We start from the raw sequence: 16,281 nt of genomic DNA on the forward strand, positions 1-16,281 counted from the left end.
AGGGCAAATTTGAAGCTACAGCAACACAAAATATTCTGCTTTTATTCTGAAGTCAGACAGTTTTGTTTCCCTCAGAGTCAGATCAATAAACCAGGGTTACATGACCTCTAAATGTATGAATAAATGATTCACGCTTGTATTTCTCTTTGTTCATTCCTAATAGATTTCTGGATGTCTATAGAACTATATGGTCACTGCCACAGCATTTACTGTTTGAGGGTTCACCTCAAAGGAAACTGAGTTTACATGATTTTTATGAAATTAGGTGTTTAAGTACTTTGATGGTATCTATTAGATCTAATGTACAATATATTCTACGTATGAAAATGGGTAATTTAGGTGGGTTACTAACAATTGGGCAAAAATAACCAAATTAATGAGCTGATAGAAAGAATTACCACTGGTCCTTAAAGGATATTGTTCAGAATTATTATCTGTAGTACTTGAACATATTTAGATACAAATACACTGCCTTGAGTTCAGTTTGTGAAACTGCTCCTTGCCCCCATTAACTCCTAACACCCAATTAACTAGATTAACTCATCTCGCTTAGTGTTTCAAAGTTAGTCATGTCATTTTCTGAACTCATCCGACTTGTTTCAGTTCGCTTCAAAATTGCTGCTCGACTGCTCCAACGAGTGGACATGGCTTGTGCATTCAGCAGACACGCCCCACATTTCTGGAGCTGAGAATACTCAGTTTTAGTTTTTAGTAATACTTGGGCTTTGGTCTCTGACTGTTCTGTGCCAAAACAACCCACAGTGGCAGTAAGCCTGTCACAACACCTAATTTAATTCAAATTTGGCTGGGTGGTTAATAACACTTTCTTCTTTGGCCTGACAAACCCAGAACACATTTATTTTTACTTTACACAGACTTTAACCAGTACCACAAATGTTGATTCTTATTCTGAATTGTGTCAGTAGTGTCGTGACTTTCCCATGGCTGCCAAAGTGGGTCTGTGGATGCTTGAAAAGAAAAGAGCTGCAACTTGTCCTGGCTTGAATAATAAGGACTTTATTCAAAGAAACAAGTGAGTTTGGGATCCTGATCCAAACGCGTCAAATCTTCATGCCGAATTTTCCAAATTGTTGTACCCCTCTTCTCCTGGGCTAGGTCTTGCTCACAGGAAAAACATGAATGAAACAGTATGAAAACTGTCCTTTTAAAAAGGAACCAACTTCCATCATTGTCTTCCCTAACTTACTTTATCATATCGGTTTCATTACCAAGAGATACAAACCCTATATCAGAGAAAGGTATGAAGTTCTGCAGAACCGCACACTGTCCTCCCAAGAGAGATCGTAAATACTAAATAAATTACTGCAAGTTCTTACAAATGCACTTTTTTTTATTTATTTATTTATATATATATAATCTATATATATATATTATATATATATATATCTATATATATATATTTATATATTTATATAATATATATATATATCAATATATATATCATTATCATATATATTTTCATATTCAACTGTAATTTTAGGAGATCAATGAAATACTATAGAAGGCTTATAAGAAAATACACTACAGTAGTATGGGAGGAACTGCTATTGAACTCCATCTATGTTACAATGTAATGGTATTTTCTAAGTATTTTAATGTTCTGAGTTCTCTCCCAAGATAACCTGGGCCATCCACAAGCTGCATTTAGAGAGTTCACAGACTTAACATTGAGAACTGCTTAAGGGCCCAGCTAGGAAATGTTCACACAATGTGTCATTTAAAAACATTTTATTAACAAACATGTAAATATAATACAAATAAAGAAGTAAAAATGTAGAAGATTGTAAAAAGTCCTGCAGGACAACATTAAGTCAAAACTTCATTTGTGAAAAGAAACTGAAGCGTAGTAAAAGCGTAGTGGGACTGTATGGGAACCAGTCTCACACCTTCATCCTGCGCATCATCTGTGGGATGAGAAAAAAATAAATCAGATGCAACCAACATATTTCAATGCAATATGACATGTAGTAAAAGCTGAAATCAAGTGCTGCCAGTAGTGCACTTTGACAGAGATATGACCACCGTGAGTTATGTCATAACATAAGAAACCAACAACCAGACAGAGTGAAGAAATAAACCCCCAGTTACCAAAATCAAAGTTAGTGAATCAATTACTTATTGAACAATATTGACCTTTGGCGACTTCCAGCAAGATTTTCTTCATTTACAGACATACGCTTCTGAAAGCAGTGTTCAGATTCAGCAGTTACAGAGAAGTAATGACATAGTTCAAATTATTTTTCATGCAGTCTTGTGCCATTAGTCAGATTACTAACAATGTATACCCACACATAATACATCTCTAGTAGTTTGTGCCTAATGAACTGGAAACCTTGCATATGTTTGGGAAGTTACCAGTTAATACGGTACTTTTTTATTTTACAATCTCATGCAAAGTAATACAACAGCTACAATAAGACAAGGGAGTTTAGTGAGAATTTACGAGTATTACAGCTCTAGGCTTTGGAACAGCTTTCGAGAGCACATCAGGATACGTCTATCACTTTTCTACCAAAAGTTGCAGAGTGGGGTTCTGCATCTGTATGCCTGTTTCTGCACTATGTAACTTTACAATTCATCTTAAAAATACAATTTAAAAAACCCTTAATGAATTTGTCTGTGTGTTAAATACCTTGCGAGCACTAGACGTCAGTCCAGGAGACTTTGCAGTCCTGCTGGTGGCTCGTGGAGACTTCCTCTGTGCTTTAGTCATCTCCTGGGGTGACTTAAAGCCGCCAATTTTGCCTGCCCGTCCCATTCCAGCACGAGAATTTCCTGAAGGTATGTTTTCCCGGGACCTGTGTGCAGATGTCTGAGCAGGTGACTTCTTTGAACTTTTGCCTGGAGATTTTCGTGTGGAACTGCGCAGTTTATTCAGCCCTTTCTTCAAGTAGTTGCTGTTTTTAGGGGTGTTCTCAACAGTGAACATCATAGACTGCCGCCGCTCAGCCTGAGAGAATAATACAAATGAAACTGTTAGAATATTCTGGTTGAGACTGTGACAAAATAGTGAAGCATACACAATGTTTCATTGTGTTCCATGACAATATGAATAAAACTGTGTGTGTGGAAATATTACACTCACTGGACTGAGGGCAGGGTGAAGCTGAGAGCTCGAGGATCCAGCCATCACGTTCTTGTTTTTGGGAGTGAGTGGACGGGGGAAGCAGCTGGCCTTAACCTTTTTCTGTCAGATGGACACAGTGAGCAACAAGTTAGGAAAAAGACAAATAAAGGGTTTCAGGAAGTTACAGTTGTGACTCATTGCAACAAGGATTACTCAATTTTGGCATTTATGATAGTGAAAAAGATTGTATTTCACAGTTGAAAAATAGACTTCATTTTCACTTTAAACACTTAACGTGAAGTTATACAGTATATGAAAAAAACGAAAGAAAAAAAAAAATGAAAACAAAAGTTAAACATTAAAAAGGTCAAATATACATAAAACTGTAGCCTAGTCAAACATCAAGTGTTAATAGATATTCCTGAGAATACTAATGTAAACCAACCTCAGGAGAAGTTTGATGTACAGACAATGTAGATGAAGACCGTTTTGTGCCTTTTGGACTTTTCAGCTGAGTGCTGACTGTTTTTGATGGCAGCTGGCCCGGCATCAAGGACATACGATGAGAACGAGTACCGGCTGCAGCACCTGTGTGTCCTATCATAAGGGAGTGCCGACGGGAGGCGAGAGAGTCTTGCAGTTGGCTAGGCATCATGGATGCCCGACGGATTGTGTCAGATGGGTCACCCATACGAAGTTCTTCGTCAGTCAAAAAGAAAGCACTATTACGGACAGTCTAGAGGAAGAGACAAAGAGGGATTTTATAAACCTAGTGGGAAATGAATATATGGCAGAAAGTGCAACATGGTGTAACAGTAAAATCACCCTTTACGGCTGCAATCATAACACTTCAGTATTGGGTAAGAGTGGGCAAGATTCGCCTGAGCATCACATTCCATATTTATCCCTGTTTTGACAAATAACTAAGAAAACCTTACTTTTACTTTGTGTACATGTGAATGTGTAACTGTAGGGTTGCCGTGTTCAGTGTGCGTGCAAACGTTCCTCTCTACTCACTTCAGACTCTACAGGGTAGCTGCTCTTTAGATGAAGAGGACAGGCCTTGTTCCTGGCCTGGAGCTCGGCAATCCTCATCCAGTCTTCAGGTGCACCATCTGGCTCGTTCTCTGCCCCCACACAGAATGTACTAGTGGCTAAAGATAAACAGATGTAGAAAAGATACATACACTGTAAGGTTTCAGTTTTAATTCGTGGTACACACCCTACCAGGTAAAGTTACCCGAGCACCAGTAATTGATCAATTGAGAAAATAGTTGATGAAAATAGTGGTTAGTTGCAGCCCAAATTCCAAATTTCCCACATGCAGTTGAAAATAAAAACAAAACAATAACTCTGTTTCTCCTTGTGGGTTCTGCATTAAAGGTATCTACTTACGCTGTGAATGGATTGTGCTCCGTCTGTACCCTGGAAGACCGACAAGCTGGTCGCCGGCAGTACCAGACGTTCTGACAGGTGTGTCAAACAGCTCCATAGACACAGGTCGTGCAGAGTGGGCACTGGGGAGGTTTGGATGGGAGCGAGCTGAGGTCATGCTGTAGAAAGTCTCATCACCTTCACCGCCGCCTGGGGTTTTCTACAGATCAGAGTTTAGCAATCACTTACAGCTACAATAACACTGCAGTGTGAGCGTGTACATGTTTTGAAAAGAAATTAAAACATCGGAGTTCAACCATTTGAATAAAAGTTAAAAGAACCAACCGAACCCTCAAAATGCACAAATAATTCCAACTTCAATCAGAATGATCGTATTTGAGAAAGAGTGAGAAACCACAGTGATTATTAAACTGTACAGGGATTAATCAGCAATGTGTGTTAATGTGAACATGCAAACACATGCAATAAGTGTGCAAGTGAGTTTCCTCCACCTTGGTCATGGTGATGTTAATAACCTGCGTGGTCCTGCGTCGTTTGACAGATGAAGTTGGATTTTTCCGCGCTGAATCCAGATCTATGTTATTCTCTGTAATGGTCCTGGGTGAAAAAAGGAAAACAAGCATCTCAAGAACAGAATTTTTATTTATTTTCATACATATTTCCATATATATAGAGTCTGGAGTGAGGACAACAATTGCCTGTTGACAATGTAATGTAGGGCAAAGAAGGATGATAAAACCAAGAAATACAGAGACATCTACAGTTAGTCTTTCAACTGTCAGATGTAAAACATACCTGTTCATCTGTCTGGCGTTTATAGGTGTGAAGTAAAGTGTTTCCAGTGATTCGGCCTGTAGACCCCGGCGCTTGGCGGCCAAACGCTCTGAGCTGCGAACAAGTGGCGTGCTTGATTCATCAGGTGCAGAAAGTTTCCTGCAATGGTAAGAAACATTGTGCAGTATTACAATCACAATAGATTTGTACTATGCCTCTGATGTAGGTTTTATGGATTTTCTGTCTCTCTCAAGTATTATTTCTTCCATTTACTTTGTTTGTGTTTGGGTGGACAATGAGACCTCCTTGGTGGGGGCAACCAGTCCATTTTATTTATATAGTTCACAAAAAAAAAAAAATGTGTATTACCTTGTGGAGTTCAGAGAGTCCTCCAGAGAGCTCTGGTCCAGGCTGTCAGAGCTCATGCTCCTCTTCACTTGGGCTCTAGTGTGAACACTTGAATGTGTGTTGGGAACCTCCAAGTAACACGACTCTGTTGTACTCCTTTCATTTCCATGAATCTTATTCTGTGCCCGCAGGTTGCGGTCAGCGAAGGCCAGCTAAAGGTAAACAAATAGTGATGGATATCTGGGTGAAATGCAGCAACATCATTAAACTCTAAATCAGTGGTGTCCAAACTTTTCTTTTTTTTTTAAAGAGGGCCAGATTTGACAATGTGAAGATTCCCAAGGGCCAATACCAACATTTTAAAAATGAAAAAATGAAAAAAAAAAAAAAAAAAAACCCAAACAAATCACAGACAAATGCACTATTCTGTAATAATTTTGTTCTCATTGTCACTATATAATTATAATATAATATAATATAATATAATATAATATAATTATAATAGAATATAATATATATAATATAATAAATAATATAAATTATAATATAATATAAACCAATTAGGCATGAACAAATCTAAAAACCAGTTCTTCTTTTCTTTCACATCTGGAGTCAGATAAAGAATAAATTGTATGGAACATACAAGTTGATACAAATCTTAACCTCAGGTTCATTCTAAACATGACTTATGAGTAATGCAAAGTCTGTTAACATTTAAGTTTAAAACATATCGCTCGTCTTTCACAAAATCATTCAGAAAGTAATATGTTGTGTCACATTTACAGATATAACACCAGCAGTTATGTCCGTAGAGGTTAACGTTTAGTTAACCTCTAATTCAAATGCTTCATTATATATATAAAAATACTACTGTATCAAATATAAATTCAATAAATTACATAATATTATGTCAATTGGAGAAGCTTCAGGTTTCGTGATTGGCCCCCGGGCCGTACTTTGGACATCCCTGCTTTAAATGTTTCATTACTTTAGTGTCATCTTAGTGACCATACATGTTCATATTGTGTTGTCATATTTCAAAATACAATACCAACCTGTGCTTCCAAACTGGCCACCATGTTCACAAGTCTCTTCTCATTGGTTTGGGTCTTGTCCAAATCCAGTTGAAGCATCTTGTTCTCCATGGTAATGGCCTTTACTTCACGGTCTTTAACCTCTAAAGACTGCTTTAGTTCAGCCACCTCCTCCTGGCTTTCCTGGAGAAGCTGCTTCTTGCTATTGTAATGACTCACTGCCTTGTCCATCTGTGGCATTGTGATAAATAAAATGAAAACAAATATCTTTAGCATTAATGTCTTAGTCCAGACTGACAAATAAATATACAGATAGTGCAGAAAAAAAAAAGAGAGGAGCCGACGTTTCTGGTCAATAACAAACAGGTAAAGAGCAAAAACAAACACTGAAAATAAGTTGTGAAACTGAAATGTGCTATGTTATGTGTTGATCGTTTTGTCACACGAACCTGTGCCTTGTAGTGTTCTGCAGCTTCTGATTTGGCTGAGAGCTGTTCCTGAAGGTCTCTCTTCAGAATCTCAATTTGTTCAGCTTTTTCTCTCCCTTTCAAGAGTTTCTCCTTCTCCATTTTCAGTATTTCCAACTCCTGTTGTAGCACTGATTCCAGTTTATGAGAGGCCAGGTTCTCTCTCTCTATGGTCTGATTGGCTTGAGCAAGTCTGTCCTTCTCATAGACTAAGGCTTCCTGTCGTTTCTCCAGAGCGCTCCGATCCTTTTCCACCTGGAGGATCCTGGCCATCAGTCCTTCTTTTTCTTGAAGGAGAGCTTCCTTTTCCTTAAATGTAGCAACCTGTAACTCCTGTGCAGCTTGGGTCTGTGCATTTACTGTGACAAGCTGCTGCTGGATGTGGTCTATCTGCTGTGCAGACTCCATCCGAGTTTGAAGTAACATCTGCTCTTTAGCCAGAAGATTTAGAGAAATTCTTTCCACTTCCTCTTTCAGATTATGGATCTCATGTTGAAGAACATCTGTCTGTTTGGAGTTCTCCTCCTTTATCTGAGCCAACATTTTGTCATTGACTTCAGCTTCCTCTTTTGCTTTTTGAACCAAGTTAGCTTGAGTAGCAACCTCCTCTCTGAGAGTATTCATAATTTGGTCTTTATCAGCTACGAGAGTATTGACAGCAGACAACTCAGTCTGGAGCATCTGAAGCTTCTCCTCAGCTTTGAGAAGGAAGCCATCTTTGTCACTCTGAGACTCTTTTACCTTTTGAATCTCTTCTTTTTGTGAATGAATCTGTTTCTGCAGAATCTCCACTTGTTTGACTTTCTCCTGTAGGCTTTGGAGTGCCTCCCTCTGTTGAGTATTTTCTTGTTGTTGTTGAGCCAGCAGATGTTCCTTGGACTGCATATCCTCCTCAGCCTCTCTCAGTGAGGAGCCAAGAGCCTCCACCTGTCTCTTTAAATCTTGGATGTCTTTATGTAGTATTTCTGACTGCTTTGCACTGTCAGCCTTGAGCAGTGTAATCTGTTCCTCTTTAGCTTGGATCTCCTCTTTCAACTTCCTCACCTCTCCCTCAGAAGCTGACAGTTGTTGCTGGATCAGCTCCTTTTGGTGAGTGCTGTCCTGCTCCTGTTTGGTGAGCATAACCAGCTGAGTCTGAACCTTGTCCTCAGCCTTTGCGAGTGAGTCAGTCATATTCGACAGTTGGTTTTTGAGACAAGTGATATCTTTCTGTAGCATCTCAGAGTTCATTGAGCCGTCTTTTTGTAGTGTGGTCAGCTGTTCCTCTTTAGCCTGGATCTGCTCCCGAAGCTCTCTTATCTCCCCTTCTGAGGTTGTCATTAAGATTTGAAATTGATCTTTTTCCTGAGAAATCTGCATTTCCTTCTGAGTCAGCAGGTTTTCTTTTACCTGTACCTGCTCTGTTACAGTCTTCAAGGATTCGTTCAAACTTTGTACTTGGTCTTTAAGAGTTTGGATCTCATTCTGTAGGACTTCTGACTCCTTGCAGTTCTCAGCCTTCAACAGGTTTACCTTGCCCTCTTTAGTTTGGATCTCCTCCTTCAACCGACTGATGTCCTCCCCAAGAACTGCACTGTGTTTTCTAAGTTCCTCAATCTGCAGAGTTCTCTCCTGCTCCTGCTTGGCCATCAAATCTTCTTTGGCTTGAACCTGTTCTTTGGCAAGTTCAAGAGAAATGCTCATATTTTTAATCTGTTTATTCAGACTTTCGATCTCCTGCTGTAGCGATTCAGAGTGTGTAGAAGTCTCAGTCTTTAACAGAATCAACTGCTCCTCCTTTGTGTCAATCTCTGCATTTAGCCTCTTCACCTCATCTTGAGATGCTACCATCTGCATCTGGAGTGCTTCCTTGTCCTGGGTGCTCTGTAGCTGCTGTTCAGCAAACAGGTTTTCCTTGGATTGCAAAGTGTCCTCAGCATTTCTCAGCGAGGAACTAAGACACTCAACTTGTTTCTTTAAATCTTGGATGTCTTGATGTAGTATTTTTGACTGCTTTGCACTGCCAGTCTTTAGCAGTGTAATCTGTTCCTCTTTGGCTTGGATCTCCTCTTTCTTCTTCCTTAGCTCTTCCTCAGAAGCTGACAGTTGTTGCTGGAGCAGCTCCTTCTGGTGAGTGCTGTCCTGCTCCTGTTTGGTGAGCATAACCAGCTGAGTCTGAACCTTGTCCTCAGCCTTTGCAAGTGATTCAGTCATATTTGACAGTTGGTTTTTGAGACAAGTGATATCTTTCTGTAGCATCTCAGAGTTCATTGAGCCGTCTTTTTGTAGTGTGGTCAGCTGTTCCTCTTTAGCCTGGATCTGCTCCCGAAGCTCTCTTATCTCCCCTTCTGAGGTTGTCATTAAGATTTGAAATTGATCTTTTTCCTGAGAAATCTGCATTTCCTTCTGAGTCAGCAGGTTTTCTTTTACTTGTACCTGCTCTGTTACAGTCTTCAAGGATTCGTTCAAACTTTGTACTTGGTCTTTAAGAGTTTGGATCTCATTCTGTAGGACTTCTGACTCCTTGCAGTTCTCAGCCTTCAACAGGTTTACCTCGCCCTCTTTAGTTTGGATCTCCTCCTTCAACCGACTGATGTCCTCCCCAAGAACTGCACTGTGTTTTCCAAGTTCCTCAATCTGCAGAGTTCTCTCCTGCTCCTGCTTGGCCATCAAATCTTCTTTGGCTTGAACCTGTTCCTTGGCAAGTTCAAGAGAAATGCTCATATTTTTAATCTGTTTATTCAGACTTTCGATCTCCTGCTGTAGCGATTCAGAGTGTGTAGAAGTCTCAGTCTTTAACAGAATTAACTGCTCCTCCTTTGTGTCAATCTCTGCATTTAGCCTCTTCACCTCATCTTGAGATGCTACCATCTGCATCTGGAGTGCTTCCTTGTTCTGGGTGCTCTGTAGCTGCTGTTCAGCAAACAGGCTTTCCTTGGATTGCAAAGTGTCTTCAGCATTTCTTAGCGAGGAACTAAGACACTCAACTTGTTTCTTTAAATCTTGGATCTCTTGATGTAGTATTTCTGACTGCTCTGAGCTTTGGTGTTTCAACAGGTTCATCTGTTCCTCTTTGGTCTGGATTGCTTCCTTCATGTTCCTTACTTTCTCTTCAGAAGCTGATAGTTGTTGCTGGTGGAGCTCAGTCTGTTGAGCACTTTCCTGGTCCTGCTTTGTAAGTATGACCTGCTGAGCTTGAACTTGTTCCTCAGCCTTTCTAAGCGAGTCACTCAGTCTGTCTAGTTGGTCTTTTAGACCTTTAATTTCTTGCTCCAGTGATTCAGCCTGTTGAGAACTGTCATTCTTTAGAACAATGAGCTGTTCGTTTTTCTCCTGTATCTCCTTGTTTAACTTCTGAACCTCCTCTTCACAGGCCACAATCTGTTGTTGGAGTGCCTCCCTTTGTTGAATATTGTCTTGTTGGGTTTTAGCTAGTAGATCTTGTTTAAGTTGTATTTCCTGCTCAGCCTGCTTAAGACATGAGCTATGGTCTTCCACTTGGGCAGTTAAGGTCTGGATTGTATTGTTAAACATGTCTTGCTCATTAGCCTTCTCCAGAAGTAGTTTGGCATACATCTCGTCTTTGGCCTGAATTTCATTTTTGTCACTTTTAGTTTCATCTGCAAGAATATCAACTTCTTTTCTGAGATTGTTAATTTGTTGGTCTTTATCGGCCAAAAGAGAACTGACAGCACACAACTTTGTCTCAAGATCTTTCATATTTTCTTCAGCCTGGTGGAGAAGGTCTTCCTTCTCTTTCTTAATGTCCTTTAGATTTTTAACTTCTTGTTCACAAGCAGCAATATGCTGTTGTAGTCTGGTCATCTGCTCCGTTTTCTGCTGCTCAACTTTCTCAAGCTGAAGCTTCAGATCCTGGATCTCTTCCTGAAGGACTACTCTCTGCTCATTGATCTCCTTTTGCAATTTGTCTAAAATTTCATCCTTGGCTTGAATCATTTCTTCAGCTTGGGACTTTTGTTGCTTTAGGAGATCCATCTGCTTAGTCATTTCTTCTTGATACTCTGCCAGGTGTTGTTTTTTGGCCTCAATCTCTACCTCAGCTATTTTCAGAGAGCTGACTGTGCTCTCCAGCTTATTCTTCAAACTGTTGATTTCAGTCTCAAACATTTCTCTCTGTCAATTTAAGAAGAGACGCAATTAGTAACCATCTAATCCAAAAGGCAGACTTAATATTATACATTTAAATAAAACATTTCTGAATTCATTTTCATGATACATTTGTGAGCTTTAAGATGCAATTATGGACTTTACCTCTATTACAGGCCCCATATTCTCTCCTACTTCTTCCATTGAGGCCCTGCTTAGTTCATCCTCCAAACAGGAAATCTTTCCCTGGAGTATCTGAATTTGTTCAGTCAGTAGCTCCTGAGAAACAATGAGGCAAAGTGTATTAAAACTAATCTGTGTAGAAAACAAAATGTTACATATAGAGTGTATAATAGAGAAATTGAAAAATAGAATGACAGATTCAAAACAACAGTGTGCTCTTCTTCTACAGTCAAACTTATCCTCACCTGACCAATCACACAAACAATTAAGGGTACAGAAGCATTACTATACATTGATGACTCCAGGGTTGAGGGAGAAAACGTTCAGCACAACTTAAGGATTAAGAAATTATTCAGTGAACCAAAAGCCTGGTGCTAACTCAACTTCTGTTGTCAGGATGCATCTACCTTTAGAGCTGTAGCTTTGTTGAGTTCAGACTCTAGGTGATTTATTTTGCTTGTCCACTCCTCCTGGGCAGATGCTTGGTTTTCTGTCAGCCTGCCGACTTCTGCCTCAAAGATGGCCAACTGTGAACACACTGCTCTCATCTGTGAAAATATAGAAAGAAAGCCTTTACAATCTGTATCAAGTGAAAGTTTTGGTTACACATTGACACGTGTAATGTGAAAGCATTGCTACTAGTAATGAACCCACTGAAATCACCAGCATACTCTCATGACCTAGTTTAAGAGGAAGGCTGTTCATGTTGAAACTTTCAAGGCTGTAAAAATTGCACATGACTGTTATTGATTGCCCTCCCACTTATGAGGTGATTAGCAAAGAGAATACATTTCACAGAGGAAAATTTACAGTATGTGTCATTACCTGGGAAGAGAGTGCACCATTTTCATCTGTGAGCTCATCCACTTTGCGCTCCATAAGTGAGGAGGTACTCTTTAAGTCTTTATTTTGCTTTAACATCTCATTAAAACGCATTTGTAACCTAAAACAGAACAAGAACTGTTAGCAAAGCAGTTTCACACCAAATGTGTAACATTTTAAATATATTTAGGTATTAAACACATTTGTTATGCATAGATAATGTAAGATTCATTCAACTGTATACATATACATGCCGTTTGTATACATAGAAAATCTGCTGTAGTCTAAACGAAATAACATTTTATAACTTATAGGCTACCAGTCCATTTTATTTTTATTTAATAAGAATGGACAAGCGTCATCAGAGAATAAGTAACAGGTGTCACACCCTGTAGTAGCAAATTATTCACAAACTCAAGTATTTACGTGTTGTTCTTGGTCTCAAGCTCATTGATTTGTTCCCTGATAACCTGCTCCTCATCTGTGTGTTCTTCTTTCAGCTTATCCAGGCGGTACTGTAACTGATTAATACAAGTCTCTGGAAAAAACAAAGTATAAAATATAGTTTAATTTGGAGAAGGGGGGAAAAAAATAAACAAAGTATTATGCAGAGTGTAAAACAAACAGCAAAATAGAAATACATATAATTTTGTGTCTCATCAAGCTCAAGAGTTATGTTATCCAAACACTTTAATGTGATACCTCTCTGTGCAATGAGTGTAAGCTTGCTGGCCAGTTCCCTCTCCAACCCATCTCTGTAGTCTCTCTCCTTGATCATCTGACGCTGCATTTTTCTCATCTGAAATTTGGGTGTGTTCATGATATCCTGCAGAGGAGACTTGCTGTAGGAATAAAATCAGATCATGCAAGGTAAAGATTTATCATCAAAATGATAGCATCCCGTGAACTTACAAACATACATGGGTATGGAGTAAATGAAAGTATGAATATTTTGATGATATGCAACTACAAAATTAGTCATTTTGTTATGGTGTGAAAACTTAGTTACTGCAGGTTTTTATTACAATGCAAACAAATCTGCTTATCTTTATTACTTAGTCAGGCTGAATGTCTTTCAGAAAGAGAAATGCAGCTAATTAAGCCGAAAAAGTCTAGTAACAAGGTTACTAGGTTAATGACAACAGTGAACTTTATTATTTCTCTCCATAATGCCAAAGGAAAACAACTCTTACTTCCTCTTAATGTTTGTTTATCCAAACTGTACTACATTTCTTGAAATGTTTCATGAACATGCATAAACTTTGGCTGTAAAATGTCCTTGTTCACATTAGAGGAATACAATAAGCCTTATGTTCGATAAAATTGAATCTTCAAAATACCTGACTGAGGAAGAAGCCACAGTTTGCATGTCGAGAAATGTGATTTTCTGTGTGCGGTGGAAGATGGGGGGGTCATCTGAGAGTGGGGACATAGTTGACACGCTGGAGCTAGAAGTGGTTGTTGATTGCTCAAATATTTCACGGGCAACAGGCAAATCTGAAATTTGGTGTTTTGACAGATTTTACAGTTTGCATGTTAAATTTAAACCAGAAATCTAGTGTTATACAGAAGCATTGCATGTGACACTAATGTCTGTTAATATGGCATATCATGTGAAAATGGAAGATTTAAAAAAATAAAAATAAACATGTGACTTACGTCTCCGTGCCAAATATGAATCCAGGCTACTGTTCAAATAAACAGAGTCCTCGCTTTCCATCACATAGCTTCCAGTTAGGGTGGCAATCTCTCGCTAACAGATGAGAGTAGGGATATATACAAATTGGCACAGAAACAAACAGTAGCAAAATACAAAACGTAATGAATGAAATGTGATGCATTTCTGTGGTAGACATGAGACAGTTCGCCAGAGATCACAGGACTCTGCTTACCTCTTCATCGATTTTCAACATGTGTACAGTAGAACGCTCATTCATGAGGTCGTGGTAAATGAGACACAAAAGCACCTGGTGGCATCACAAAGAATAAATCAGAATGGGTATATTTCTGTGTTTCTGTCTTTTTTTAATTGATTTCTTTCTCTTATGTATACCTTTGCAATTTCTACTGTTAGGTTGATGCCATCTCTTATGTTGTCCCACGACAACAGAGTGCCTTGGGTTGAACTAAATCTGCAGTCCCCTAACAAACAAAATAGACAGAGATAGGTTAATTCACAAATGACAACACTATTCAACATCCATTTGCCTGTTAGGCTTAAAAAGCAGTTTCACATAAACAGAAAAGTTGTAGTCAGGGTGTGTTCTATCCACTTTGACATCACTATCTGGGATCTTTACAGGTGCAACCAAACATACTTCAGACCACACCCAACAGTGGTGCAGGGTGTGGTCCAAGGTGCAACATTAGAAAATCAGAGGAATCAGTGCTTTTAATCTAATTTAAAAAAAAAACTATTATCAGTTTCAGAAACACAGGTTTTTGCAGACTTAATCACAGTCAAATGAGAATATCAGTATCAATTTGATTTACATGCAGTCAGTACAGTGCGAGGACATGTTACTTGCTTAGCACAAAGACTACGTCAAATCTTAGATAAAAGTGAAGACTGTCACATTTTCAATAAACTTGGGCTTAAATCACACTTAAAAAAAAAAAGCAACAGGCCTATTAGGTAAAAGGTGGAGAAACTTACTTTCCACAAAGTCTCTAATGAGCTTGAATCGATCCTCAATGCCACTTGAACAGGGGATGGGCTCCTTTTTCCTTAAAATTAAAAATACAAAAAAATAAAAGGTGTATTCCAACGAATAAGGATTTGTGTTCTTTCAAGGAGCCAGTAACAAGATAAGCATGTTGTATGTCGTAATGTAGTTCAACAGTCATTGACCGTCCCTTGTTTACACAGTGCAGAGATTTTACCATTGCTCCTACTTACAGCATATGAACAACTTTAAGTAAGTGTGTCCCATCTTGTAAATCGTCAATGCGTATTTCTCGGTCGGACAGTTTAATACTGTTAACCTGTAAAAAGACAGTTAAACAAACCGGTTAAATAATACTGCAAATATACAATAAGCCCTGCAGGAGTTAACATATTTACACTCAATAAGCACTATTATCAACTTACCCAGCCGAGAAGAGCTTTAACACCCAAATTCATCGCCATCGTGGCGGACCCTTTATCTCAAAGGGATTTCAACCTGAAAGCTAAAAAACAAAGTTTTAACCAACAAGTGCATGCAGCTAGTGCTGTCATATTTGACACATTTGTACTGATTTAACAACGCATTTTCATCGTTCACCATCTAGACTTAGAAATAGATAGTTAAAGTTGCTTAAACAGTTGCTCTGAATTAGTTCAGTGTCAGGTTGACATTAGTGTTAACCTGTATTCGTTGGCTGACAGTTACAGTAAGACAAACAGTAATTTAGCGAGTGTTGTTACTTAAAGATTAACGGTAATAAAAATGTTGCTTCCGAACAGTGACTCACCTTAAAAGCCGAATAACTTCTTTTCTTCTGTGTCGTATTCAGTGGTTATCTGAAGAGACGTGCAGCCTCTCTGTCCGACTACATGGAGCCACTGCTGCGAAATAAACAGTCCCACACACAATTCAAAAAGAGCTGCTCAAGATTGAACCAGCCAATCCGCTTCGACGAGCCGACGCATCTGAAAATGGACAATGTTGATTGGTTTAAAAGCCGGAAGTCAACTGAGCGCCGCGCTCGTTTTCTACGCCCGGGTGCTCGGTTTCGAGATGGGCGGGGAACTTACTGTCAGTGGCGGGGCATAGCCGATAAAAAAAGTCCCATGTATTCAAGAGTGCTCATCATTACATTTTTAAATTTCGTTTTAGGTTCTTTCGCGTCAGCATTAGTTAAGTTGCAGCGGGTAAAAGCCTTTTTTTTAACATGAGTGCAAACTGCTGCTTCCGCAAACCCAGATGAATTTCGGTGTACGCCGGAATACAATTCAAAAACAGTTTCTAGAAAGCCAGAGAAACACACCAAATAGTTTCAATAAACTCATTCGTGATTCAGTAAAAAAATTTTAAAAAATAAAAAATTGTGCTAGAAACTGGCGATCAAGCGCAATCAACGACAGTATAAAGAACAAAGC

The 16,281-nt window shown here is 39.0% G+C and overlaps 1 protein-coding gene across 3 annotated transcripts; it reads right to left on the reverse strand.

Annotated features, from left to right (window-relative positions):
- Positions 1-1,732: 1,732 nt before the first annotated feature.
- On the reverse strand, positions 1,733-15,813 carry LOC104920124 (nuclear mitotic apparatus protein 1). Of its 3 annotated transcripts, none has more exons than XM_019254731.2 (25): positions 15,654-15,813; positions 15,289-15,368; positions 15,097-15,182; positions 14,854-14,924; positions 14,251-14,339; positions 14,090-14,164; positions 13,857-13,950; positions 13,538-13,694; positions 12,900-13,039; positions 12,624-12,735; positions 12,201-12,318; positions 11,783-11,923; positions 11,358-11,471; positions 7,089-11,219; positions 6,661-6,870; positions 5,627-5,817; positions 5,279-5,416; positions 4,999-5,080; positions 4,484-4,682; positions 4,106-4,242; positions 3,534-3,824; positions 3,107-3,208; positions 2,654-2,971; positions 2,155-2,201; positions 1,733-1,925 (listed from the first exon to the last, which is right to left on the reverse strand). In XM_019254731.2, the coding sequence occupies exons 2-25, from the start codon at positions 15,325-15,327 to the stop codon at positions 1,922-1,924; spliced, it is 7,086 nt and encodes a 2,361-aa protein (XP_019110276.2). In that variant the 5' UTR covers positions 15,328-15,368; positions 15,654-15,813; the 3' UTR covers positions 1,733-1,921. The 3 variants fall into 3 exon arrangements, with proteins under 3 accessions (XP_019110276.2, XP_019110275.2, XP_010730585.3); XM_019254730.2 differs by having other exon boundaries at positions 4,975-5,080; XM_010732283.3 differs by lacking the exon at positions 2,155-2,201 and having other exon boundaries at positions 4,975-5,080.
- Between the last annotated feature and the right edge of the window lie 468 nt (positions 15,814-16,281).

This window comes from Larimichthys crocea, chromosome VII (assembly GCF_000972845.2).
Source record: "Larimichthys crocea isolate SSNF chromosome VII, L_crocea_2.0, whole genome shotgun sequence".
Taxonomy (NCBI): Eukaryota; Metazoa; Chordata; class Actinopteri; family Sciaenidae; genus Larimichthys; species Larimichthys crocea.